The following is a 27,522-nucleotide window of genomic DNA, read 5'->3' on the forward strand; positions in this document are numbered from 1 at the left end:
AATATGTACAAGAGCGAGGAAACTCGTAGCTTTACTTCTCTAAGATTCCTTACTCGTTATACTGATGCCAGCAGTTGTCTCAATCATGAAGTTATGCTTTGTGTGAACTAATAAATTGACTTTCCTCAAGCGTACTGCACAGGTAGATTATTTGTTTCAATATTAATGCCTTTTTGAGAATTTTTTTGCCAATGGAAGAATTCTTCCAGTAACATGACTTTATTCTCTGATTCCATAGAAAAATATGTAAATTCTAATTCCACAAGAGTCATAGTCTAATCACAGTCAGAATATTGAGAAGAAATAATAACAGTAAACAGCACAAAGATCTCTGATATTTTCTGGAGTGAAAGACTGGGAAAAGTGTATGTGCTATTAGAGTATGGTGTGACTTCAAGAGATGTGCAAACATTTTAAACTTGTCTTTAGGTACTTAGAAAGCTGAAGCTACCCATTTTCTGTGCTGTCTGTCTCAACATCAGTAACTGTCGGTGTACTTGAGTGTTTTCAGCTTGTCAATGGCTTCAAAGCCACAATGCTATCTGAATTCCTGCTTCTAGATACAAAATATTAAAGTGAATGCCTGCTGTTTCTTTGTCCGGATCATTGTCTGCAACCGTACTCATGTGTGTTTTATATGTAGATAACCGTGTTGGCAATTGCTACCTGAAGTATGGACCACGAGGGGATGGGAGCCTATCCTGCAACACTGAAATTGGGGTCGGAGTCAGTCGTTCCTCATGCTGCTGCTCTTTGGGAAAGGCTTGGGGGAACCCCTGTGAGACGTGTCCCCCTATAAACAGCAGTAAGCAAATGTTCTCTTGGTCTCCACCCACCCTCTTATTACAGAAGATTCTAACAAGGGAAGGAAAAAGTATTTGAAATGTTTTACCCTATTGTTATACGTTTATTATTTAAGCAATCTATTTTCTTCATGAGGCAGTGTTCTGGCACAGTTATCAAATAAAAATCTCCCTACTGCTAGCAGAGGGGTGAGGCAGAGGTGCAGACCCAAGTATTAGAAGACCTGACCTTTAGTCTTCTGTGACAGACTGGTTCCTATTCTTACAGTGTCACATTCCTATGTATCTTAAGAATGGAGTGGTTTGGAGGCATCTACTAGGAATTTTTACTCAACAGCTCCATGTTGGTGGGGAAATAAAGAAATTAATAATGCTTAGAATTCAAATAATGCCTTTAATTGGAGAGCTGTGGTAGTTCTCTATTGAGAGTTTTGGTAACTGTTGGGTAACTATTTCTGGTTCAGTCTGAAGTAGTTTCAAAACTGCTATGCAATGATAGTTATCCATTTTTAGAGCATTGAAGTCCTTTGAATGACTGATACAACAGAAAGGTCAAGCATGCTGTTCTTTGAAGTGTCCTAATATTATGAACTCCAATTTTAATACCTATCTTGATCAAGGATATACTGATATTTCATATTAAAGAACTAGCCAAAATGCAAAATATGTGCTTTTATAGAAGCACAGTACAGAGGAAACAACATTGTGCCTTCCTCAAAAATATCTGAGGTTTTGATGATGTTTTAAGCAGAACTCTTACCTTCATTTTATAGTGATCTAATGCACTTGCTTTATGTACCATGAATAGGTCAAGAAGAGCAGAAAACCAATGAGTATAAGGAAGAAGACTCATTAAAAACACAAATGAAATTTTATGTTTCTATTAGCATTTTATTCTTCATACGACTGACATGCTCTCTCTTGTTACACTTTACTGTAGCGGAATATAATACTCTCTGTCCAGGAGGAGAAGGCTTCAGACCAAATTCCATCACTATTATTTTAGAAGGTGAGTTTATCATAAATGACTGTGATGGATGGTAATAAAAAAAGTCTCATCTTCAGACAGATGTATAGAGTAACTATATTTTGCAGAAACCATTGCATTTAATGGTAATACGAATTTGACAACAACGTGATGAAAAGGTATACTGTAAATGAATATTGAAGAAGTCCAACAATATTTCAGTAGGAAAATAAGCTGAGGTATACCTTTTGTGTGTCTTCGTACTTGAACTGGCTTTTGAAATTGGCCCCTGAAGGATAAGTCATTTATGAAAATTACAGCTTATCAGTAGAATGTATAAGTTTCAGGAAATACTCATTGGGCAAAGAAATTTTGGTTCCAATGAGTGTGCAGGAATGGGGAATTAAGTGCCAAATTCCTGTAAATATTAATGGAAGTTGAACTTCATGGGTTCAACAAGCTGGAACTTGCTCCTGAAGAGCTATTTAAATGGAAGAGAATGAGCATCTCATCCATGTTTTCACGCAGTGCAATTTAGAAGCAAAAAAAAAAAATAATCCACTTGACATTTAAAAGCTACTAGGTGGTAAAATTTCAGGGGAGTGGTTAAAATCTCTTGTTTCTTTTCATTCTGGAATAAAAATATGGTTATTTTTTTTTTTCTCTGCTTTCAGACATTGATGAATGTCAGGAGCTGCCAGGTCTCTGCCAAGGTGGGAATTGCATCAATACTTTTGGCAGTTTCCAGTGTGAATGCCCGAAAGGCTACTACCTCAGTGAAGACACAAGAATCTGTGAAGGTTACATCCCTTTGAAACCCCCTTCTCTGCCACAGTGCAGTTATTTTTTAAACCATTCAATTTTAGCCTTAAATTCATAAGCGGATATGGTACTCACACCTTTACCTAAAGTCTTCTCTAAAAATCATCTTTGATATCAGTGATATGACCAATGTAGAAACTGAAATGCAACACTTGAATATACTACTGTTTGTTTCTACGTGATAGATCTCAGCTATGTGTTTTCAGCAAACTAAGTGTTATTCGTGATTTCTAGCTTCTTAACACCTTCTATCTCCCACTAGCTTCACTAGGCTCCATGTATTTTAAGTGAGTTAAAGCTGTTCTTTTCACAGTATTTCAGAATAGCAGTTTAATTTATGCAACATGATGTAAAGTGAATATTGGTCTTCCTATTGTGTTCAATATTTGTCATAAGTGTTAGAACAAAAAATTGTAAACAGACCAAATAATGTAAAGAATCTTTCATGGTTTCTTCTAGTTTGGAGTGTCATAAATCAGCTTCCTTTTCTTCATTCTCTTTGTGAGGAAAAAAAAAAGTCTCCTTTCAAAACAGAGCCCGTGAATCCTGAGGCTTTGCTAAGCTCTGGTGAAAAACAAAAAAAAAAAACCTGACCAAAGTGAGTTTGAAATTAAAATTGAATGATCAAAAATGTCTTACACCCCAAATACCACAAATACGAAGATCCAAAGTTAGAGCAGCAAGACTGTGATTATTCAGTTTGCCTGTTTCTAAATAGAGTACTTAAAAGGTCTTTCCTCAGTGGAGTAGTAAAAACATGAACAGAACTGAAAAGGGACAGTAACATTCCTCTGAGAAGAGAGCGTGAATGTCTTCTGTGGAACTGGTGAGGCAGGAGGTGCTCCAGTTTCAGTGGTAAATTCAACAACTGTGGATTTATTTAGGGTGTTCTTTTGTACTTCACTGGTTGGACTTTAATAGAGATTGCAATATTCTGTTAATAATACTTTTCAGCAGCTTTTACACTAGCTACTTAACCCAAATCTGATCTGTGCTTTCCAAGCTGGCCTTTAAATGAAACATTTTTTGTTATCATAGCATAGTTTATTATGATCGTATTTCTCAGAAGTATTTGCTGGACCTGGTCCTCTTTTCCCCTGTTAATGGTAGCGTTTTCACTTGGTCTCTAGATATTGACGAGTGTGTTGCACATCCTGGTGTCTGTGGTCCTGGCACCTGCTACAATACACTGGGAAACTACACCTGCATTTGCCCACCTGAATATATGCAAGTGAATGGAGGACATAACTGCATGGGTATGCAAAATGTCATCTTTACTAGAACTACCTGTACGCCAGACTGTTTCAGGGCCAGACACTGCTTAAAATTTCCTTTTAGACGTGCCAGTTCTAAAGCCTTGTATTGCTTCTTCCTAACTTTAACTACCAGACAATTATGCCATGTAGCTAGGAAAGAAATCCCAATGAGTCACGTGCAGTGTTCAAGTGCTCTTATTCCTTAAGAGAACTTAGAAATCTTTTTTTTTTTTTTTTTATTTTCACTGGTCATTTCCAAATGGCGGGGTTTACTATAGAGATGGATCTGATGAGCATCTGTAGTGTCTTTCTGATTTCTTGGGAACTTTTATTTTTCCCATTTATGTCTTTGAATGAAAACTGAAAGTATATCAAATTTCAGGTAAGTCTAAAAGAAAGAGACTAGATTACTTCAGTTCTTAAATGATTTTAATATGTATCCATGCATATGGTTGGGTTGCATACAGATGCCAGAGCTAATGAACTACTGTCTAGGTTGGTAGTGAATGATATTTACTCAAGTTAGTTTGTCGATTACTTTGTAATTTTATTATTTTCTCACCTCTAGATATGAGGAAAAGCTTTTGCTACAGAAGCTATAATGGAACCTCCTGTGAGAATGAACTGCCCTTCAATGTGACTAAAAGGATGTGTTGCTGCACATACAATGTTGGGAAAGCCTGGAACAAACCTTGTGAACCATGTCCAACTCCAGGAACAGGTAAAGCCTACTATAACCATCCCGTTTTGTTACTTTCTTTGCTCGTCTACTTCTTTGACCTAAAGTTTCATTTCAGCCCCCCAAAAAACCTCGCTGTAGTCCCAAAGCAAAGTGACAATATCCTGCCAACCTGCCACTGGCTGGATTAAGTCTTCGTGTGCTAAGCAAGGATAGGTATTTCTTCCATATTTTTGAGTGTAAGAAGTATCACTTCACATTGAACAGAAAGATATAGCTTGAATAACTTGAAGGCACCAATCATTCCCCACAGACGAAAAAAAAAAATTCAGGAAGAACATGCATATTTTCTCTCTCAGCTACCCCTGAAGGCAAGGGCAAGAGAACAGGTCCCTGTCAGGTGTCACTGAGATGAATAAAAAGGCCTGGAAAACACAGACTGACCTTCCTATCAGCAGCAGGAGTAATTCAACCCTGTGGCTAAAAGGATATTTGTAAGACCAATATCTGTAGGTAGATCTAATTATTTAGACCTTTTTTTTGGTCATGTGGCTCAATAAAATGAGTATGCTGTGGTTATTTTATTTTTTCTTTCTTTCTTTCTAACAAATACCAGGCTTTCAGAGGTCTTGTATGGATGCAGAATTACTTTCAGTTATCTAGATTTATGTCAAAGATCTATGTTCGCGTAGGTAAGACCCAGCAGCATGGCACAGTAGGCATAAGTAAGTTTTCTGAATGCATTGTCACAGAACTCTGATCTCTAAAGCTGTCATTTTGGGGTTTCTGGAAAAGCAGTCACTGGGTAGTAACACTGGGACTGAAGATACTGGATGTCAAGATAGACCTGCTACATCATCTGTCTTCCAGGATAATTAATTTAGGATAGTGCAATTTAGTTACTGCATAGCTGGGGTTACATTTATCCTGATAGTCCTAATCTGTCAGAATAAAAACTTTGGTTTCATTGCTGAGTGTATTGCCTTTCTAGATTTTTCATTTTTGTCTCACATTTGAGTGTGATCCTCTCAGTTGCTTTTGCATTTCCTCTATTGAAGGTGATGAACATGCAAAAGCTCAATAAGCAGGGTGTTATAAAAAGGAATAAAAAATTCCTTCTCTAAAGAGAGATGAGAATAATTAGGTACAGTTCTTTTTCAGTTAGTCTTTATGGAGTTCCTTGCCTGGAACAAAATACCCTTGAAAGCTGAACTCAGAAAAATCATTGGTGGAAGAATCACCAACTTGGAAACTTGACAGTAACACCTGGCTTTCATTAAAAGAGTCTTACAATTGTGAAAAAAAGCACAGGTACCTAGATAAAGCTAAAAAACTCAGGTGCCTGTTTAGTACAAATGCATTTTTTTGTTTAATTGAATTTATCCCAAGTTTACTGCCACTAAACCTGTACCTCCAGTGCTGCATCATTTGTTATGTCAGTGTGAAGAATGTATTACTTTCATTCCAAGTGGTTTATCCTGGTGATATAAGGGAAAGAGCAGATAATGTAGGAAAGAGATTCCCCCACAAGCAGTAAAGAGGGGGGAAATGGGACTGAAAATAAAAACAGTCTCTTCCTTTTATTTCTTAATCAGGAGAAAGGAGAATGAGGTTCCTAGTAGTCAGGGAAGGGAGATGGAAATAATCTTGAGAGGGGAAATACATGTTTGCTGTCACAGAGAGCTCATAAATTTTTTTCCCATAGCGATTTATCTCAGTGCAATAAAATCGTCATCATGATGACAAAATGACGAGAAAAATACAGCAAAGTACTAACAGGCGTTCATGCAATTAATGTTCTTGAATGGAAGAAAGAATTCACCTTTTAAATTGCTAAGACTGAAGTTCTCAAAAACTTCTACAGCTTTTAAATATTTGTTAAGACAACTCCACTTAGTCTGCAAGCAATTATGGGGTTAAAATATTTCTCAAAATATTTCATGTTGCCTTGTTAGCTCTTCGAAATGCCTTTACTGTGTTTGGAGACATGGTTGAACCTTTTTCACCCTGAAAAGCAATTGAGTGAGGGATCAAACACAAATTCCAAGTGTAAATGGTTGAATAGCTGCACTTATTTAGTATAATCAATTGTTCTGAGATCTGGGTGGGAGCTACACATCACAGCCAGGGGTTATGATACACTGACCTTAACCAGTTTGCTAGACTGAGCCCAGTAGCTCATTAAGAGCATTATTCTGCTCCAATGAGAATTATGTTTTTCCTGTAAATGAACTTTCACATGCCAATGTGTTTGCATTTTTTTTCCATTGTGAACAGAGCTCTTTCTTCCTTTTTATATATTTATGTTTAACAATCAATCTCTGTTTTATGACTTTAGAGATCATAGCCTTTACCATGCAGACTTTGATCAGAAAAAACTCATTCTTGTTTGCTTGTTTTTTTCACCCAAAGAAGTGTAAAAAGCTGCTTCACTGCTAAGAGATAACCAAGTACTTACAGAACTCTTTCATAGTTTGATCACTTCAGAAGTACTTGACCTCAGAGAGTTTTTTTCCTGTTGTGTGATATAATTTTTTCCTAAAAAATAACATAGTCATAAGAATATGGGGTTTTGAAATATTTTTAAGTCATTGATGTAAAGGCTTTCAGAAAGTAAATCTCTGGCTTGTTTGTGTGTGGATAATTCGGCACTGTGTATAAATGTATTGTCATACGATCTGTGTCTCTTCTTCTACACAGTACAAACTGAAAAATATATGGAAAATTTTGTTAAATGGAATATATGGAACCTGGAGGTAGCATAACACAGATGAAAGAAGGCCTGCAATCCTCAGTGCCTCTTCTTCATCCTTGCAGACCTGGTGTGTTAGGTGTTGTCACAGGAATAGGTTATCATAGTCTGTGGAAACAGGGTACTGAACATAAGGTCCTCTTTTTATCTAGTGTGTGTCTTTCACCAGTTTACTGAGAGCACAGTAGAATTCACAATGCTCCTGACAGAAGAGAACTGTTTTCTAACCCTCAAATCTTACACATGTTAATATAACAGAGCAGAAAAGTGCTGGTTTGTAAAACACTGTGGCAGGGACCTCTATGGTCCAGTATTCTGTACTGTAAGAATAACCTCAGCAGGTTTTAGGCAGTCATTAAATAATATAATAAGAGAAAGAAGAAAATGCTGAAGTTCAGGTATACTGGACCATACTTGACTTACAGAGGAAATAACAAAGAATGTTTGAATGTGAGAAAAATATTTTGTCAAATCTCATTTGGAGCAATAAACAACTACATCTGCCTAAATTTTAATAAATAAGACTGGTGTGAGAGGGACATGAATTACTCATGTTGTAAACTTAGTGGTTAAACTTTACAAAAACATAAGCTGCTGAAGAGCTGCCATTAAAATGTAGATGATCAAGAAACTCAAACTACAACCAGTAGAGAAGTCAACTATCACTGCTCTAGATTGAAGATCATTACTCAGAGAAAATCAGAAGGTTCTTCTTTTTCTTTTTTTTTGATGCTAGAAGAGGTTTGTTTGCATTTCAGGTTTAGAAATGAGTTAAAGGTAGTTCCATATACTTCCTCTCGTTGGATAGATAGTAGGCTTCCTATAGGTCCTGAGCAGCATGAACAGTGGACCAAGCACTCATGGAAGTCTCCAGATATTACAGTTCAAGAACTCCTTTGAATTTTATGTCAGCAGGACATTTTTGTAAATTTTATCTATGTTCTTTAGAAGGATATTTTACCTTGGCTTAATGCCCTGAACGTACAAATTATCTACTGCATGTGTACAGAAAACAGCTTCCTAACACAGTTGGTTAGTGAGCCTACTAGGGAAGAAGTCTGACTGGATCTGTTGTTGTAAACGGGCTCATTGGCCACATGTTGGTTGGAGGTCGCCTTGGGTATAGTGATCATGAAATGATTGAGTTTACTATCCTTGAAGAAGTTAGAAGGGTGGTCAGTAGAGCTGCTACTTTGGACTTCTGAAGGGCAGACTTCGACCTGTTCAGAAGGCTGGTTGGTGGAATCCCTTGTGAAGGAGCCCTGATGGACAAAGGAGTCCAGGAACGCTGATCTCAATTCAAGAAGATAATCTTAGAGGCACAAGAACAGGCTGTCCCCATGTGCTGAAAGGTGAGCCGGCGGGGAAGAAGGCCAGCCTGTCCGAGTAGAGAGCTGCAGCTGGAACTTAAGAATGAAAAGAGAATGTACAACCTCTGGAAGGAGGGGCAGGCTACTCAATAGGAATACAAGAATTCTGGGAGGTTATGCGGGGAGAAAATTAGAAGGGCCAAAGCCCAACTAGAGCTCAGCCTGACCACCACTGTGAAAGGCAACAATAAATGTTTCTGTAAATGTATTAACAACAATAGGAAGGCTAAGGAGAATCTTCATCCCCTGATAGATGCAGAGGGAAATATAGTAACAGAGGATGAGGGAAAGTCTGAGGTACTAAATGCCTTCTTTGCCTGAGTCTTTAATAGTCAGAACAGTTGTGCTCCAGGTACCCAACCCCCTGAGCCAGAAGACAGGGACAGGGAGCAGAATGAAGCTCCAATAATCCAAGGGGAAATGTTAGTGACCTGCTACACCACTTGGATACCCACAAGTTTATGGGGCCAGATGGGATACACCCAAGGGTGCTGAGGGAGCTAGTGAAGGTGGTCACTAAGCCACTTTCCATTATCTGTCAGCAATCATGGCTAACTGCGGAGGTCCCAGTTGACTGGAAGTTGTCTAATGTGACATCCATGGACTGGAAGGAGGATCCAGGGAATTACAGACCTGTCAGTCTAACCTCGGTGGCAGGGAAGGTCATGGAGCAGATGATCTTGAATAACATCACACAGCACATACATGACAACCGTATGATCAGGCCCAGTCAGCATGAGTTTATGAAAGGTAGGTCCTGCTTGATCAACCTGATCTCTTTCTACAACAAGGTGAGCCACCTAGTAGATGAGGGAAAAGTCGTGCATGTTGTGTACTTAGATTTCAGTAAAGCCTTTGACACTGTATTCCACAGCATTCTCCTGGAGAACTTGGCAGCTCACGACCTGGATGAGTGTACTCTTCAATGGATAAGGAACTGGCTTGAAGGCTGGGGCCGAAGAGTTGTGGAGAATGGAGCCAAAGCCAGCTGGCAGACAGTCACGAGTGTTGTTCCTCAGGGCTCAGTAGTGAGGCCAGTTCTGTTTAATCTTTATCGTTGCTCTGGATGAGGGGATTGAGTACACCCCTCAGTAAGTTTGCAGATGACACCAAATTGGGTGGGAGTGTTGATCTGCTAGACGGTAGGAAGGCTCTACAGAGGGATTTGGACCAGCTGGATCATTGGGTCAAGGCCAATTGGATGAGGTTTAACCAGGCCAAGTGCTGGGTCCTGCACTTGGGTCACAACAACCCCAGGCTAGGGGAAGAGTGGCTGGAAAACTGCCTGCCAGAGAGGGATCTGGGGGTGTTGATTGACAGCCAGCTGAACATGAGCCAGCAGTGTGGCCAAAAAGGCCAACAGCATCCTGGTTTGTATGACCATTAATGTGGCCAGGAGGACTAGAGAAGTGATCATGCCACTGTATTCAGCACTGGTGAGGCCCCATCTTGAATCCTGTGTTCAGTTTTGGGCCCCTCATCATAAGAAGGACATTGAGATACTAGAGAGTGTTAGAGAAGGGCAATGAAGCTGGTGAGAGGCCTGGAGCACAAGTCCGATGAGGAGCAGCTGAGGCAACTGGGACTGTTCAGCCTGGAGAAAAGGAGGCTGAGGGGAGACCTTATTGCTGTCTAGAACTGCCTGAAAGGAGGTTGTAACGTGGAGAGTGTTGGTCTCTTCTCCCAAGTAGCAAGTGATAGGACAAGGGGAAACGGCCTCAAGTTGCAGCAGGGAAGGTTTAGATTGGGTATTAGGAAAAATTTCTTCAATTAAAGGGTTGTGAAGCACTGGAACAGGCTGCCAGGGAAGTGGTGGAGTCACTATCCCTGGAGGTGTTTAAAAGGTGTTTAAACAAGGTTCTTAGGGCCATGGTTTAGTGCTAGAGTTAGGTTATGATTGGACTCGATGATCCTGAGAATCTCAGGAATTTTTCCTTAATATCAGTTAGGAAACTTATTATGGAAAGATAATTACTGCTTTTCTGGAAAATTTGAGTGCTGATTTGATCTAAAAAGATTCTTAATAGCAGCTGCATGGTTATTGTTCGTGAGTACGTACTTAAAGCAAATTGTTCGTTTAAACTGGTTGCGAGTTCACATTGGAAGTATTTTCCTCTCTGCAAACAAGGGTGCTTTCAGTACACAGTTCTACTGATAGTCAGTATTTTGCAAATTTGACATAGTTATAGTTGTAGTCCTGTCATTTTTCATATTCCTACATAGATCAAAATTTATCAGTGTGCTGTAAATGTGTAATACAAGGCAGTGTTTTACTAGTAAAATCTCATGCCAGCATAGATGCTTTACAAGAAATACTCTTTTAAAATAAGTAGTTATTTCTTACATCCTGCAAGAATTAATTGATTCCATGCTAGCAGTTTTCCTCTATATGTTTCAAATGCACTTATCTTCGTACACCTTGCCTGGAAAACCATGGTTTTGTCGGTTTTGTACTTTTTACTGTACAGTTCTGATCTTCAATATGCTCCAGAAAAGAGGATATAAAATGATCATTCTAAAACAAAACTCTTTTTTGGAGTATTCTTTTTTTTTTTTTTTTTTTTAAAACAGAGTGTCAATTCTGCTCTACAGTTTAGTGGAATTAAGCTGCAGCAATATTTGCAGAAAATAACAGAGATAGTATCACCAAAGAGCGCTAGGTACTGCTAAGTTACATTTATTTCTCCTATCTGAAACTGTTGCTGCAGATTCTCTTTACAAATGTCTAGAATGCAGGAATAAACCTTAAAAGGTAAGTTGAGGAGTTCTGTTTAAAACAAGAACTGAAGTGCTGCTTTCTCAAACCAGATATCTACTCACATGTGAAAGTCGGCAAAGATTTGAGAAAAAGAGAAGTATGAATTGGTCTTTCAATTTCCATTCATTTATTTGCATTCTGAATTTTCAATACAATTTGTACAGGTGGCAATGGCTTTTCTGAGTAGATTTGGCTTGTATCAGCTTTTGAAATGCTAAGAAGACTACAAGTAATTCTTGGGAGATCTAGAAATATTCACTAAAAATGCATTGTTCTCTGTTTTGGTGTAGCTGAATTCAAGAACTTATGTGGCAATATTCCTGGCTTCACTTTTGACATTCATACTGGAAAAGCTGTTGGTAAGTTTCACTAAAATTATTTAAACAAAAAGTTCTTTTGTGTGAGGTTGTTGCAGCTGTATAACGGTACCAAAATGAACATTTCATATAATAAAATTCTAATTTAATTTTGGACCTACAATTGTGACATAAAATGTGACACTATTTTTTGTGTAAAATGTTTCTGATTTACATTATTTTATTTCAACATTTTGCTATGATGTTTCGTTTACCTTTCATGGTTTTGAGTTTTAATTGGTAAGATGAAATCTTTTGGCTTCAAAAATGTTGCAGAACTTATCTGCACATAAGTAACAGTTCTGCATCTTGTCTAATATTCAGTATTGTTCTATTTTGATCACTTCCTGAAGTTCATGTAGTTCATTTTCTTTCATAACAGGCATATGTTAAAGTTTATGTCCTATATATGATTTTTATACTTCAAAATGAACTTCTCAGTATTAAACACAGTGAAACTGAGAATCAAAGCAGTAGGTAAAGCCATGAAGTACTGTACTTTGACCAACTCATCTCACTTTCAGACATTGATGAATGTAAGGAAATCCCAGGAATCTGTGCAAATGGTGTTTGCATCAATCAGATTGGCAGCTTCCGCTGTGAATGCCCTACTGGATTCAGCTACAATGACCTGCTCTTGGTCTGTGAAGGTGATGTGAAATGACATTATTTTCTACTCAGCCCCTGTAAGCATGCTTATCTTAAAGGGAAGGGGAACATTAAACTCACATGTTTTTCAAAATCTAAGAGACTGACTGTGATCTTTTTTGTAGGGCTCAAGTCTATAAATCAGTTTGTGATGTGTTTACCTTTAATACATATGCACATGCACTTAATAAAATTTGTAATAGTTTTGTGTCAAGCAATTCACTGACTCCTAAATTGGAAGTAAATGAAATGCTTTTATCTAATTTTATTTTATTTTGGGAAAGAGCTTGAATTCTTGCTCTTAAAACTTCTCAGAGACGAGTTTTCTTGATTTTTTTCTGTCTTGTGTCTGTTGTTCTACAGTTCTACAGTTAAGAGATACTCTTAGAAGCTAATAGTGAAATTGTGTATGTCCCAAAGTCAACAGGAGTTTTGTCATTGGTGTTCAAGTGTCCTGTGTTGATATGTGCACCTTAGAAAGCTAACAAACTGTGATACTTCTTATTTCAGTTCAAAGGCGAGAAGGAACATTTTTTTAAAATACAAAAACTAATTTATTCAGGCTGGCATTTGAAATTGCAAAACCACTTCAGTGTGTAGTGAACTGGATTTGTAGGATTCTCCCTCATCCAAAAAGTGTGTTATAGATGAAATAGTATTGATTTTGCTTTTAACTTGCATTTATGGCACAGGAGGCTGGAGGTCAGCATATTCATACTTTATTGAGAACAAAAGATTTGTCTTGCACGAGATGAACAATACAGCTGAAATTCTAGGCAGAAGTGACCGTCTTGTGGTTTCTGTTGCTTGAACCATGATTCTTGGTGTTTCAGATATTGATGAGTGCAGCAATGGAGACAATCTCTGTCAGAGAAATGCAGACTGTATCAACAGTCCTGGTAGTTACCGCTGTGAATGTGCTGCTGGTTTTAAACTTTCACCCAATGGCGCCTGTGTTGGTAAGAAATCAGTTGATGTTTCTTGTCTGTTTGAATTTGTTTGTACCTAATCGATGGTATGTGCGTGATTCTCCCTAAGGGTAACAGCATCCTTTATTTTCTGTTACTTTGTGTATTCTGTTGTTTCATTTAACAGTTTCTACTTTATAGCCCCATTTCTCTGTAGAAGGGAAGAAAAGACAGGATAAAATTTTTAAAGAGCATTCTTGATGTATCAACCAAATCCTAACAGTAGTTTTGACCTCAAGGTGTATAGGCAAGACATTCCTATAAAGTGAAGTTTTGTTATGATTCAGGTTTAGTTATGGATAATTTTGAGTCTGGTTTTAATAACAGTAGCAGATTGTAAAAACATGTTTGTGTGAAATGAATGAATAATAAAAGTCAATAATGTGTACCATCTGTTTTATATTTTTGTTATAGATCGCAATGAATGCCTGGAAATTCCTAATGTTTGCAGTCATGGCTTATGTGTGGACATGCAAGGAAGTTACCAGTGTGTATGTCACAATGGTTTTAAGGCATCCCAAGACCAGACTATGTGCATGGGTATGGAAAATTTTGTATATGGTTTGTTTGGTGTTTTTGGGAGGAGATGAGTCTAAATTCTTCAGGAGATTATAGTGACATTAAAGACTAATTCATGTGGTTTTAGATTTTTGTGAATAAAGTATGTGAATTTGCCCTTGGAGTGGATACATTAGTTTGAGGGAAAAAAAAAAATCACAGTATTCTTATAGATATCTCCATGCTACTGAAGAATATATTAGCACAATTTTCACAAAAATACTTCATAGTGGCTTGTTTGACAGAGAAGTTTATATGAGATATCACAAAGTGATAGAGTTTGGACGTTAAAAAAGACAGATTTTTCAATTATTTAGAAAGTTACTGAGTTCATCTTTCATTTAAAACCAGAATACTATGTTTAATCTAACAAATCTATACTCATTTTGTATTCAAATGATGACATGATAGAGATGATATAAGAAATAAGAAGACTGCAAAATAGGAGTGTTTTTCCAGTTCTATTAGTGTTTCATGATCAGTTCTACAGGGCTTTAGAAAGAAAAGATGATGCATTTGTGAATGCAGTTCTCTTTGAGAAAAATATTTTTAAAAAGTATTTTGAAATAATTATAATCTAGATGTCAGTCCTAAGCTATAGAGAAGTTCAGTGTGTTCCAATTCCAACCTTAAACAGACATTTAAAACCTATTCACATTGTATTACATATTCATATATGCCTTGATTCTTCTCATATTTGGACTAAATCATATTTGTCAAACAATCTGAAAAGGATATTTGGGAAAGTGATTTCTGTTAACAATGCAAAATTTTGAGAGTGTGGTTACTCAAAACAGTAAATTCAACAATTATAAAACTAATTTTATATATTTTGTAGCATGAAATACAAACTTAGACAATGACAGGTTATGGAAATTATCTGCATGACAAATGTTTACCTTCTGTAAATAAATGTTTCAGAAAGTCCACAAGAACTAGGAGAACAAGGTCTAACTACACTCCAGATCCACATAAAACTCCAGAAATTACTGAAATGCACAGCAGGAAATATTTAATTTTAGTGTTTTTTAGAAATAGATATTCCCAAGAGTTTCTGAACAATCTTTTTTATAGTTCCAGATGTGGGACTGAAATAGTATATTTACATATGTAAATTGACTTGTAAACAATGATGCAAAACTCCTTTATAGTGCAGTTTCAACAGGTTTTCATGAGCTTAGGAGTAAAATATGTACATAAAATTTGAGGCAGTTCCAGGACAGTGTACTAAGTTCTGATCACTAGTGTACATTCAGATATTTTAAAATGTTAGCAAGGAAACAAAAAGACAGAATGCTTTGAGATACTGCACATACACTTTTATCTTTGCATGTAACAGTATCTTTTATTTTAAAATTCATATAAAATATGTGTCATGTAACCTTCTCCTATGTGTATCCAGAAGCTGTAAAAATCAGTGGTGTAAACAGAAAATGTGACAGATGGGAGACTGAGGTTTAGAATATTGTCACTGTGCACAGATTACACATTAACACCTACCTGGGAAAATCAGTACCCAGATACAGTTTTGTTTCTCTTTGCAGATGTTGATGAATGTGAACACCATCCATGTGGAAACGGAACTTGTAAAAACACAGTTGGATCATATAACTGCCTGTGTTATCCAGGGTTTGAATTAACTCATAATAATGATTGTGTGGGTAGGTGATGTAATCCAGACTTGATTTTCATTGCTTCTGGCTTGTTGTGCCAAGGAGGATGGTATATAGTTAAAACTCAAACAGAAGACAGGTCAGGGTGTTAAGAAAGTTGAGTGCAGTTACTGATACTGTTAACAGCCCTAGAGGTTAATCATTACTATAATTTTTTAAACTAATTAAAAATATTTTTTAATGGCCACCTTGAAATAATGTAAACCCTCAATTTCTGGACTGCTGGAGCAACCTTTCAGTTCACCGATGTTTTAATGCAGCCCTCACCTCCATTAGATTTGTTCGGTAGTTACCGCACACATCCTTGACTACTGGCAAAGTCCATAGGCACCACTCACAGTAAGCAAATATGTCACCAGTGTTGCCTCATTAATTTGAAAACTTTTATTTATTTCACTGTATTACTTGACACTTGTCCACAGGGTGAAAAAGGAAGCAGGTCAGCAGGAAGAAAGCCAACTAATCTAACAGATCTGGTCTCCTAAGATGAACTCTGCTTATACAGGGTTTATACTGGCATTGCTATTTCCTGTTTCCTAAAGCACAGGACATGGGAATATCTGATGGTTTTGGACAATTTAAATTCCTGGATATATGTGATAAAGCAACTAAAATCTTCTTGGGCTGAAGAACAGGCTCATAAGCCTTTGGAGATCCTTTTCTTTGTACAGAACATAAGCTGAAAGAGAGGAAGACTTTGCATTCCTTCCTGCTAGAGAAGGAAAACAGAACAAAGTCTACTTTTTCCTTTTGAGTTCAGGAAAAAACTAAAACATCTGACTTGAGTATTTTAAATCCTCATCTTCTCCAGGAGAGATGAAATTAAAAATTTGTTCAGGTATGAAGAGTCTGCTGCCAAAGATTGGCACTATTTACCAAGGAAGTTCTTTCCTTTGGCAGTAAAGCTGCCAATCTTCTGCCAGGAGCATCCTGCGTCTCTGCCCTTGGTGCTGCCTTTAGGGAGGCCAAGGAGCCCAGGCTGACTCAGAGACTTGACCTTTTGGTAGCACTCCTATCTACAGCTCAAAGAGTCTTGAGGCTTTATTCCAAGCAATCCCAGTCAGTCAAAGGCAATTTAGCCATGCCAGTATAATACCTTGGAGGTATTCCTGCTTGTAGAACTGTAACATGGAAGAAATGTGCTATGGAATAAACTAGTAACACAAGCATGGCTGTATGGGCTGAAGCAGAAGGTGCCTCTTTTTCAGGGGCTGGTACTTAGTACTTCTGAAGAAGAATATTATCTCTCCCGTAAAACTGATGTTAGTCTTCATCATTTAAATTCAAGTGTTTTAAAACAGAGAAGTATAAGTTGTGCTTACACCACGATGCTTCTCTGATCTCCTTTTCGTTCATTCTAAAACTTTCTCATTAGCATTTTCTCTGATGCAGTTCTCCTTTAAGTCTGCATTACCAAAGTAACTCTACAAACTAATGAGCATTTCCAAGCCTCATTTTCAGAACTCTTATGAAGGAGAAAATCATCCTGCAGAAAGCAAATGACATGTTCCAAAATTTGGAAATGGCAAGCAGGTTTTAGGAGGAAACTCAAGCACAAATAAATCCACATAAAATCCAGAACACTCCGTGTAATATATTCTTTTCTGTGTCTGGAGTTAGTATCATACAGTCACTTGGCAGTAATTTAATGTCTCCAGATGCAGTAGCTGCAAGTTTGAAAATTATAATACCTTATTAAAAAAAATGTTGTTTATATAGAACATATACCTTAATGGAGTGTTACTTTCCACTAGCTGTCATCTGTTCTCTTGTTGCTGCAAGATTTGCCTTTTCCACATAAATATGTATTGCAACTTGGGTGTGTTTATAACATACAGTATATACTATGCTGGGACTCAGTTCTCACTTGTGGAGTTTTATTTTGTTTTGATTTGTTTTGGTTTTTTTTCAGATATTGATGAGTGCAGTTCCTTTTTTGGTCAGGTGTGCAGAAATGGACGGTGTTTCAATGAAATTGGTTCCTTCAAATGTTTGTGTAATGAGGGATACGAACTTACTCCAGATGGCAAGAATTGCATTGGTATGAATGATCCCACAAAGGACGTGTTAAAGTACTGGTGACCTGAAATAATCAAACTATTAGCTCCCATCTATAGGGAAGCACCACAGTCTGAGTATCTATATATATATATATATATAAAAAAAGACAGTGATTGTAATGAAAACACAGTAGAAGTAACTGGATTTTGGAATAATTGTTGACCTTTAAGCATTTAAATGCCTTAAAAAATTAAAAAAGAGACCTACAGACTTTTTAATGTATAAGCCTGTTTTGTTACTGTAAGAATTACACGATTCTAAACCTTTCTTAATTCCATTTGCTCTCCAAAGATACTAATGAGTGTGTGGCGCTACCTGGTTCATGCTCTCCTGGTACCTGTCAAAATTTGGAAGGATCATTCAGATGCATCTGTCCACCAGGATATGAAGTAAAAAGTGAAAGTTGTATTGGTAAGGCAAGATGTAATTGTTGCTTCTGAACAATTTAAAAGTTAGTGAAAGTATCCAGTTCTAATTTGGTAGAAAGTAGCTGTATACCAAAATATTTGTGAATGTCGTCTGACTTAAAATCATAGTGACAGGGAATAAATAAGCAGAAAAAATCTTCAGGAAGAGGTTTTAAAAATGGAAGGCAATATATTTTGTACTGTATTGAATGATATTTTGCACATTAACTTCTTCATTAATGCAAACAGAAAAATATTTGCTTTTCAAAAAGTGGTATTTTATCTTTCATTCACTTTTTTTTCTTTCTTAAATACCATTCATAAAACAAACCAATCTGTGTACTGGATTTATTTAATGTTTACAGAACGGTAATTACTGGCAATCAGTGCATGACCTAAGCTTCTGATTTTAGAGGGCTATGAAGTATAAAAATCTTGATAAAATTATGGAGTTTAAGGGAACAATTGCTTAAATTGGTTTCTTCTAGCAACTATTTTCCAATTTTGTGTTTTGTATAATGGCCCTCAAGTGCTGAGATTCATGTGAGGATGAAGAGGGTACAGCAGACCTTTCATCGTTTTGCATGCTCTTGATTGTTCATAGAATTCTCATTTAAACCCTTGAATATCATTCAGGAGCCGAATGTCCCACAATGAATTAAGAATTGGTGTGACAGAGAATGAGAAATAAATCCAAGTTACAACTACCTTTTCCAGCAGAGCAAAGCAAAGGACTACTGTGAATTCATTGGGCATTTAAATTGACTGTGTGGGGCATCGGGCAAGGAAGGTGCACACAACTTGTTTTAGGTAGCTAACCTAGATATCTTAGGTTTCTGGATGGTCAGAGGACAGGGTAAGCACTGGTCTCTTCCCTGTGACTACATTAAGAAAACTGGTTTTCAGCTTAAATGGCTGAAGTTAGGTGGTATGAAACCCCGGACACTCATTCATCCAAATAACTCCCAATAATAAACGAGCAGCTTGTCCTTGTATGAACTGACAAAAACTCTGGCAGGGACATAAAGACTTGGCCTATAGCCAGCTCATTTGTATGGGTGCAGGAACTGGATCACAGAAACCTTTTTGAATTTTTGTCTTGAACAATAGGATGTTTTCTAAGCCCCAGGCTTCTCTCATCCTTTTGTATTATGCATCATGCCACCACATTCAGTTTGCCTGCCAACTTCATTGTTTCTTTTGGCAGCTTCTGCTTCCATACTAGCAGTTATGTTTGATATGAATTCAAACCACCTACAGTTGTAAAATCATGGATTTAAAATGAAGGCTTTCAGTTTTCCAGGAATATCATTGGCTATGGCAAGTTGAACATGAGCCAACACTGTCCCTGGCAGCCAAGAGGGCCACCCGTGTCCTGGGGTGCATCCAGCACAGCATTGCCAGCCAGGCAAGGGAGGTGGTTGTCCCGCTCTGCTCTGCACTGGTGCAGCCTCACCTGGAGCACTGTGTGCAGTTCCGGGCAACACAGGGTAAAAAAGGATATAAAGCCACTGGAGAGTATCCAGAAGAGGACCACAAAGCTGGTGAAGGGTTTAGAAGGGAAGCCATATGAGGACCAGCTAAAGTCACTTGGTTTGTTCATCCTGGAGGAGACTGAGGGGCAGCTACAGCTTCCTCACAAGGAGAGGAGGAGGGGCAGGCGCTGATCTCTTCTCTCCGGTGACCAGTGACAGAACCCAAGGGAATGTCAGGAAGATGTGCTAGGGGAGGTTTAGACTGAACATTAGGAAAAGGTTCTTCCCCCAGAGGGTGGTGGAGCACTGGAACAGGCTCCCCAGGGAGGTGTCACGGCCCCAAGCCTGACAGTGTTCAAGAAGAGACTGGACAACACCCTCAGACACATGGCGTGAACTGTGGGGTTGTCATATGCAGGGACAGGAGTTGGACTCGGTGATCCTTGTGGGTCCCTTCCAACTCAGGACATGCTACGATTCTAGTTTTGCTCAAGAATTTGTCAATTAACATGAAAAAAGCCCACTTTTAATTACAAAGAACCTCCAACACACGGATTTTTTTTTTTTAATTAATCTTTGGATGTTTAATGTTTACAGAAAAATACTTATCAGAAATACACCTTCTGTTTCATTCTGAAACCATTTATTTAAAGTTTATACTATAAATATGACAAAGAACAGAGAATAGTATTTGGAGAGGAAAACGCATGCCAGTGAAATGCTCTAATTTGAAAGAGTTAGTGGAATCTTCAGGCTGCTTTACATCTTGAGTGCTTTCTTCGAGAAGCACCTCCTGCTGAAGTTAAATAAATAAGCAATCTTTCTTAACTGCAGAATTCACAGCCAATGGGGTTATGGTGAAGCTTTTCTCCTTTAATTTACAGATATTAATGAGTGTAATGAGGATCCCAACATCTGTCTCTTTGGCTCTTGCACAAACACTCCAGGAGGTTTCCAGTGCATCTGTCCTACAGGTTTTGTTCTGTCTGATAATGGACGGAGATGTTTTGGTAAGTTAATGATTAAGGAATGTAATAACTTATTCTAACAGATAACAAATAATCTATAGAATGAGTAAGAAGTATCATCTGCAGGTCCCATCTATGCGTTTATGAGGAGTAGAAAGTACTTTCAAAATAGTATGAAAAAAAAAAGGCCTAACATTACTCCTTTCAGAGCTAGACAGTCATCATCCAACCAGGTAGGAGGTGCAAGGTGCTAGCTCCACATAACTGTATTTTCTTCTTTTTTAGATACTCGCCAGAGCTTCTGTTTCACTAATTTTGAGAATGGGAAATGCTCAGTGCCAAAGGCTTTCAACACCACAAAGGCAAAGTGTTGCTGCAGTAAAATGCCAGGAGAAGGATGGGGTGACCCTTGTGAGCTCTGTCCAAAGGAAGAAGAAGGTACACATCGAGATTTAAAATAAAGTCTTTTTAGGTGGCAGAAAAGGGAGAGCACATTTGTGTTCTACCTTTTTGATGATTAGAAGGGGACAACTTTTTGGCGTTCTCTCTTACAGCCCTTTCTAGAATGATTTTCAGGTCAACAAAAGGAACAAAATTAAATAGAAGAAACCACAGGAGGAAAAGAAAAAAAAAAAAAAAAGGAAATACTGCGTTTACTGAGTTGTTTTTTTCTCTGTAGAGAAATGAACTAGTAGTCTCCATCTTTAGATCTAGCCTGCTCTAGGCAAAAGAGAAGAGCAAAATGCAACAGTGCCAAGAATTCCTGAAGTAATCAACTGTTTTCAGTTCTTGGTTTTCTCCAAGCACAGAAAGGGAAAGCCTGTCAGGGTTGTCTCTCTCACTCATTTTTATTTATTTAAAACATACCTCTACAGTTGCCTTTCAGGACCTGTGTCCATATGGTCATGGAACTATTCCTGGAATTGATGACACACGTGAAGGTATGTATTCCATTTCCTGATAATTAAAAAAAAAAAAATCTCTTTACACATAAAACTAGATTTGGATATTATAGGATGTGATCACTTACTTGCCGTAGCCCCAGGTTCCAAGAAGTTGACCTTTAATAAATGTGAACTATTACAAAATGATAGTTAAAAGATTACTTTTGAAATCACATGGCTAGAGATAAACAGAATAGGGTGCATAGTTTTTTGAAAATACTGTTTTAAGACTTGATACAGAAATTAACTAAGTGGTTGTTAATATCTTCTTGCTTTTTAGATGTCAATGAATGCCTTGAAAGTCCAGGGATTTGCTCAAATGGTCACTGCATCAATACTGATGGATCGTTCCGCTGCGAGTGCCCCATGGGATACAACTTAGATTACACTGGAGTACATTGCATTGGTGTGTCCATGTATCATAAATTATGAGAGTTGTAACACTTGAATTTAAAACACAATTTTAAATATGTCACAGTTCTCTTCACTCTGCGTTTATTCATTATATACAGACACTGATGAATGTTCAATTGGCAACCCATGTGGAAACGGTACGTGCACTAATGTGATTGGCAGTTTTGAGTGCAACTGTCATGAAGGATTTGAACCAGGCCCAATGATGAACTGTGAAGGTAACTTGTCCTCTTCTTTTTTTTTTGTTCTTTAGTTTTTGCCCAGTCTTCAGTACTCAAACTATTTTATTAAACAGGCCTTTGTTGCTATAGTAACTAGGAGGAAAAAAAGGGTTTCTGCTTGAAATATGTCATTACAAAGTAAGTCCTGAACTGATTTAAGTGGTATTTTTAGTTTATCACAGGATTTTCCAACTGCATATTGCAGTATGTCACATTATTTAGCTGCTTGTTGGGGAAGTAAGGAGGAATGTAAACTGTGGGATGCATCTCTGCAGAGTGGGTTTAATATCTACTGGTGGATCTGTTGCCCAAGAATCTGTCCAGTGCAGTCTTGCATCGCTGATACCATCTGCCTCCACAGCCTCTTGTGGCACTAAGATCCAGAGTGTCACTACTTTCACTGCTTAGAGACTTATTTTCTTTCATCTGTTTTAAACTAATACTTTGTCAGTTTCTTTAAGTACCTCTTATTTTTCCTAGTGTAGGATTTGTGTACAACTGTTCTGCTCTCATTGAATGCTGATCAGGATACTTCTTACTCACAAGTTTTGCATTTATGAATCATAATTAGTTTGCTTTCTGAAGCAAGAATTCATTTTTTTTGTAGAGTTGGAAAAAAAAGCTGACATCTCTCATCACACACACAAACACAAAAATACATTTAAAAATTATCATAGAATAGAACAGAAATCTGAACTAGGCCTGTCACAGCTTGTGATTCTAAGCTCAGGTAGTTCCATAGTTATTATGCAATTGTTTTCTAAGCAGAGCTTTGTTCAGTTTTCTCCGGCTACTCAAAACCAAACATCTGGAAGTTTCTGGTTTGATTTATTACATATCTGATACTTTTTAGCTGACAAGAGAAGCACAAGTATAAGAAAACTTTCTAGGTGATTGTTTTAAAACTTAGTGGAGAATGACTGTTTTGTTCCTTTCTGTTCAGATATAAATGAGTGTGCTCAGAATCCCTTGCTGTGTGCTTTTCGTTGTATCAACACTTATGGTTTTTATGAATGCACATGTCCAGTTGGCTATGAACTAAGAGAAGACCAAAAGATGTGCAAAGGTAATGACTGATTTATGAACTTAACTGCAACTTCCATCACACTGTACTGGCCAAAGCATAATCCAAATATTCCTATGCACCTTGCATTCATCCTCTCAGTGGAATGTAGCAAACACCACAGCAGATGATTATTTACTCTTTCAAAACTCATGTCAGACCAATATCTAGTGGGTTTTTTTATCAAGTTTACCTCTTTGTAGTGGTTTAACCCCAGCCAGCAACTAAGCACCATACAGCCTCTCACTTATTCCTTCCCGGTGGGATGGGACAGAGCATTGGAAGGGTAAAAGTTAAGAACATTCATGGGTTGAGATAAAGACAATTTTTAATAAGTAAAGCAAAAGCTGCACACAAAAGTAAAGCAAAACAAGAAATTCATTCTCCACTCCCCATGGGCAGACAGGTGTTCAACCACCTCCAGGAAAGCTGGGCTCCCTCATGTGTAATGATTACTTGGGAAGACAAACATCATAACTCCAAATATCCTCCCTTTCTATCTTCCCCCTGCTTGATACGCTGAGCACAACATCTTATGGTTTGGAATATCCCTTTGGTCATTTGGGATCAGCTGTCTCAGCTGTGCCCCCTCCCAGCTTCCTGTGCACCCCAGCCTCCTTGCTGGTGGTGTGGGGTGAGGAGCAGAAAAGTCCTTGTCTCTGTGTAAGCACTGCTCAGCAGTAACTTAGACATCCCTGTGTTATCAACTCTGCTTTCAGCACAAATCCAAAACATAGCCCCATACTGGCTACTATGAAGAAAATTAACTATCCCAGCCAAAACCAGAACACTTTTGAAGGGGATTGTGAAGTCAAGAAAGTCACAATGATGAACTTCAACCTTAACGTGACATGATGATACAGCTCACAAAGATTAAGACAACTGTAATTAAGCATAAGTCTCATATTTTTCTTCAGTGCTTGGAGTTAGGGAAGTCTGTATGTCCTTCTTCTTGAGAAAGTGCCAGTAGTGTTTGGTAACTGAAGCTACTGGAAGGAAGTTCAAACAGAAAATATGTCTTTTTTCCAGACCTAGATGAGTGTGCTGAAGGTCTCCATGACTGCGAATCAAGAGGCATGATGTGCAAAAATTTGATTGGTACCTTCATGTGCATTTGTCCTCCTGGAATGACCCGAAGACCCGACGGAGAAGGCTGCACAGGTAAAGCTTAGAAAGGCAAGAAGACATTACTGAAATACAAAAAAGCAAACACATGAAATATTCTCTGTATATGTATACAATAAACTAGGAAATTTTGTTTCTTCTTTTACACAACAAAATCAGGAAGTTTTTCAGACACTTGTTAGATTTAAAAATTAAAGTGGCCGAACAAAAGAAACCTCATTTGATGAGTAGGAAGCAAAATTATTGTAAATAAAAAGTTACATTTCCTTTACCATTAATGCTGTTTAGAAATAGTATGACAGTTCCTTAAGGAATTAAAACTATAAGATTCTGAAACAGCATAAAAAAGCCATGAAGAGCAAAAGATGTGGAAACTGCCGTATTTCAAAATAATGCTCTATCCTGTAAGTAAGCAAACAGCTTTCCTCCATCATTTTCTGAGTTACTTGAGGTGGAAATGATAGCTATATATCTAGCATACTTTCTTCTGCTACATAAATTCAGAATAGTCTTTTTTTTTTTTTTTTTTTTAATCTGTGGGCAGAAGCAGCTGAGACTGTCATTGGCACAAAGAGAAAACAAAATCCATCCCCGTGAATGCTTTAAAGGAAAACAGTGTTAACAGTGCTCCTTCAGCAAGTCAGTGACTCTCCTTGACAGATCTTTATGCATTTTTTTCAGGGGAAATAATCGTTATTAAAAAGAACTCTGCCTTTTTTTGCCATGTCATGCTGCCTTTAAATCACCTGAGGCTTTTCTGAGTTTTTACTTTAAGCATCCATAAAGATGTATAATTGCTTAGAGTATCTTTGCAATTAACTATGGAACAAAATACACTAAAATTGTAAACTGTTTCAGGGAAATTATGTGTGGACTGAAATGTGACTGATTGCAGAAGAGATCAAATGCATTCAGAGGCTCTTCTTAATTATGAAGTGAAAATTTGTTACTCAAATCTTGCATGTATTCCAATTTTATTTAAATGCTACTTGCCAGGTAAGAGTAAGTATTAGAAGTTTCTCTGCTGCAAGTGTTTTCTTGTTACAGGCTGCAAAGAATACACAAACATTAAAATTTTCATCTTAGAACGCAGTGTGTAAGGAATGGAATAAGATAATGTTATTAGGAAAGTCTTTTCCAGGCTTAGTCAGTTGTCGATATTCCAATTCTTGCAAATATTTTGCAAAAATTATGCAGAACAATTCTTGTATTCTATAAGGCTGAAATATTTTCTTGTAAGAATTTATTTAATTATTTTTGTTACATTTTTGTGAAGATGAAAATGAATGCCATACCAAGCCAGGGATCTGTGAAAATGGTCGTTGCATTAATGTTATTGGGAGCTACCGATGTGAATGTAATGAAGGATTCCTGTCAAGTCCATCAGGCATTGAGTGTCTTGGTAAATACTTCTTTTGTATACACTTTATCTTACATTAAAGTATAAAGGCTGTGGAGTGTAAATTAGGCTTCTGAGTACCTAACAGCTATCATAGCTACAGAACTTAAATAACAATCCTTATTAGTTAAAGAATGAGATGATATTAAATAATGATAGGAATGAGGATCATCTTGAAAATGCCAGCTAAGCCTAGCAATTAGGGCCCTCACCTAGGAGTGTCTAAATCCCAAAGGACATAAATGGGGTGCTGAGCAACACTATCCAGACAATTTTTTTAAAGCAGCAGCAGACTTTAGTTACCTTAGATAGATCAAAAACCAGGATGCAGAGCAAAATTAAGTGTTTACATATTCAGAACCTGATCTTAAGCACCACAATACTGCAATTAGGCTTCTGAATTTTCTGTGCCTTTAGTTCAGACGGCGATTATGGATACAAAATACTAGGATTTCACAAAAAAATTGCAAGATATATTAAAAAGTTTTGAGTCAGGCCTGCACATTAAGTGCTGATGGAGGGTTTTACATTCATCAACCTGAATTTCCTTTTCAATATGTTCATACTTGTTATTTGCATTATAAAATTATTGTTCCCTTTTTAGAAATCAAGCAAATGCAAAAACCTTGCTTTTTCATCATAAATATTCAAGTGTAGATGCTTCAAAGTTTTTTACAATACTGAAATGCTGTGAGTATTTATTAGTATTCTTGTGTAAAAAATACTTTTATGTTATCTTATGTTAAGTACTATAAAACCAGTTCTCTGCAAATTGCCATCAATAGTGTGCTGACTTCATAGCAAAGCCATAACGTTGGAAGTGCAGGGTATTTCCTAAAGATCAAGACCAGATGGGAAGAAGATGCCACAGTCTGTTAACTCCAGACAGTCATTAATGCCAAGGAAATACCCTGCTTGGAGGTCATTATTATTTTTTTGTATTTAATATATGATTTTCTTAATATTTTCCGGAAACTATGCTTTGGGTTAGTTTGTTCATTACTGTTTTTCCTTTAGGGTTTTCTGGGTCAAAAATTACAACAAAAATGAGCCTGGCAGAAACAAAGTATTTCCTCAGAATTAAAGTACAAAAGAAATGTTAGATTACATTATTTTAAATATGTTGTGCAAACATTGTATTCTGTTAACATTAAAATTTACTCCATATCTCAAACCAAGGACAAAGTATTATATGTTCTTCAAGTCACAGTGACCTGCACAATGTACTTATGTAGGAGAACAGAAATCTGCTGAGTCTTGCAAACTGCTACAGCAAACCTGCCAGATCACACAACAGACACTTTAAGTGAGGACAGCTTTATTTCATATAAACAGTTATCACGCACCCAAAGTACATTTTGCCTAAAGCTAAAGTTCACATTTTACTTAATGCATGTAAAAAATGTACAGATTCTACTCCTCATACTTGTAAAAGAGAAGATCAGCTGGGTGTTGATACATATGCAGATTCTGAGGGATCTGAAGGGTTGTAACTTTAAGAGAAAATAAATAAAATCTTTCGTTCAAAAACATAAGCATCTGTCAGACCATACTTGGCAGTGTCTCCATTTTAATTAACAAACAGGTGACATACAAACAAAACAGGTGACATAGCCTATTTAGAAGATATAATTTCTGCAAAATTCAAAGTTCCCACCAGCACTTGAAGGTGGGATCTCTGCTCTCCTCAGCTGCCTGTTTGAAGGAAGCTTGTAGGAGTTTAATGATGGTGAGGTTTTGCTCCTCTTTAATAATTGACACATATTAAAGCAAAGGTTCAAAGGTTAAGTGAAATAGCATTAGAAAGAAACAGATCAACAGTAAGTCCATCTAAT

At 37.3% G+C, this 27,522-nt stretch overlaps 1 protein-coding gene across 3 annotated transcripts in view; it reads left to right on the forward strand.

Annotated features, from left to right (window-relative positions):
* FBN2 (fibrillin 2) overlaps positions 1-27,522 on the forward strand; it is a 161,252-nt gene that overhangs the window by 120,671 nt on the left and 13,059 nt on the right. For 2 of the 3 annotated variants that reach the window (XM_065860700.2, XM_071802823.1), the window contains 20 exons: positions 644-805; positions 1,744-1,812; positions 2,445-2,570; positions 3,723-3,848; positions 4,417-4,569; positions 11,698-11,766; positions 12,288-12,413; positions 13,245-13,370; positions 13,794-13,919; positions 15,482-15,598; positions 17,523-17,651; positions 17,963-18,082; positions 20,438-20,563; positions 20,807-20,959; positions 21,397-21,462; positions 21,746-21,871; positions 21,978-22,097; positions 23,044-23,166; positions 24,193-24,324; positions 25,565-25,690. In XM_065860700.2, the coding sequence (XP_065716772.1) occupies positions 644-805; positions 1,744-1,812; positions 2,445-2,570; positions 3,723-3,848; positions 4,417-4,569; positions 11,698-11,766; positions 12,288-12,413; positions 13,245-13,370; positions 13,794-13,919; positions 15,482-15,598; positions 17,523-17,651; positions 17,963-18,082; positions 20,438-20,563; positions 20,807-20,959; positions 21,397-21,462; positions 21,746-21,871; positions 21,978-22,097; positions 23,044-23,166; positions 24,193-24,324; positions 25,565-25,690 (2,421 nt within the window). Of the gene's footprint in view, positions 1-643; positions 806-1,743; positions 1,813-2,444; positions 2,571-3,722; positions 3,849-4,416; positions 4,570-11,697; positions 11,767-12,287; positions 12,414-13,244; positions 13,371-13,793; positions 13,920-15,481; positions 15,599-17,522; positions 17,652-17,962; positions 18,083-20,437; positions 20,564-20,806; positions 20,960-21,396; positions 21,463-21,745; positions 21,872-21,977; positions 22,098-23,043; positions 23,167-24,192; positions 24,325-25,146; positions 25,506-25,564; positions 25,691-27,522 lie in introns of those variants that run through there. The other variant, XM_071802824.1, reaches the window with a different exon arrangement.

This window comes from Patagioenas fasciata, chromosome Z, assembly GCF_037038585.1.
Source record: "Patagioenas fasciata isolate bPatFas1 chromosome Z, bPatFas1.hap1, whole genome shotgun sequence".
NCBI lineage: Eukaryota > Metazoa > Chordata > Aves > Columbiformes > Columbidae > Patagioenas > Patagioenas fasciata.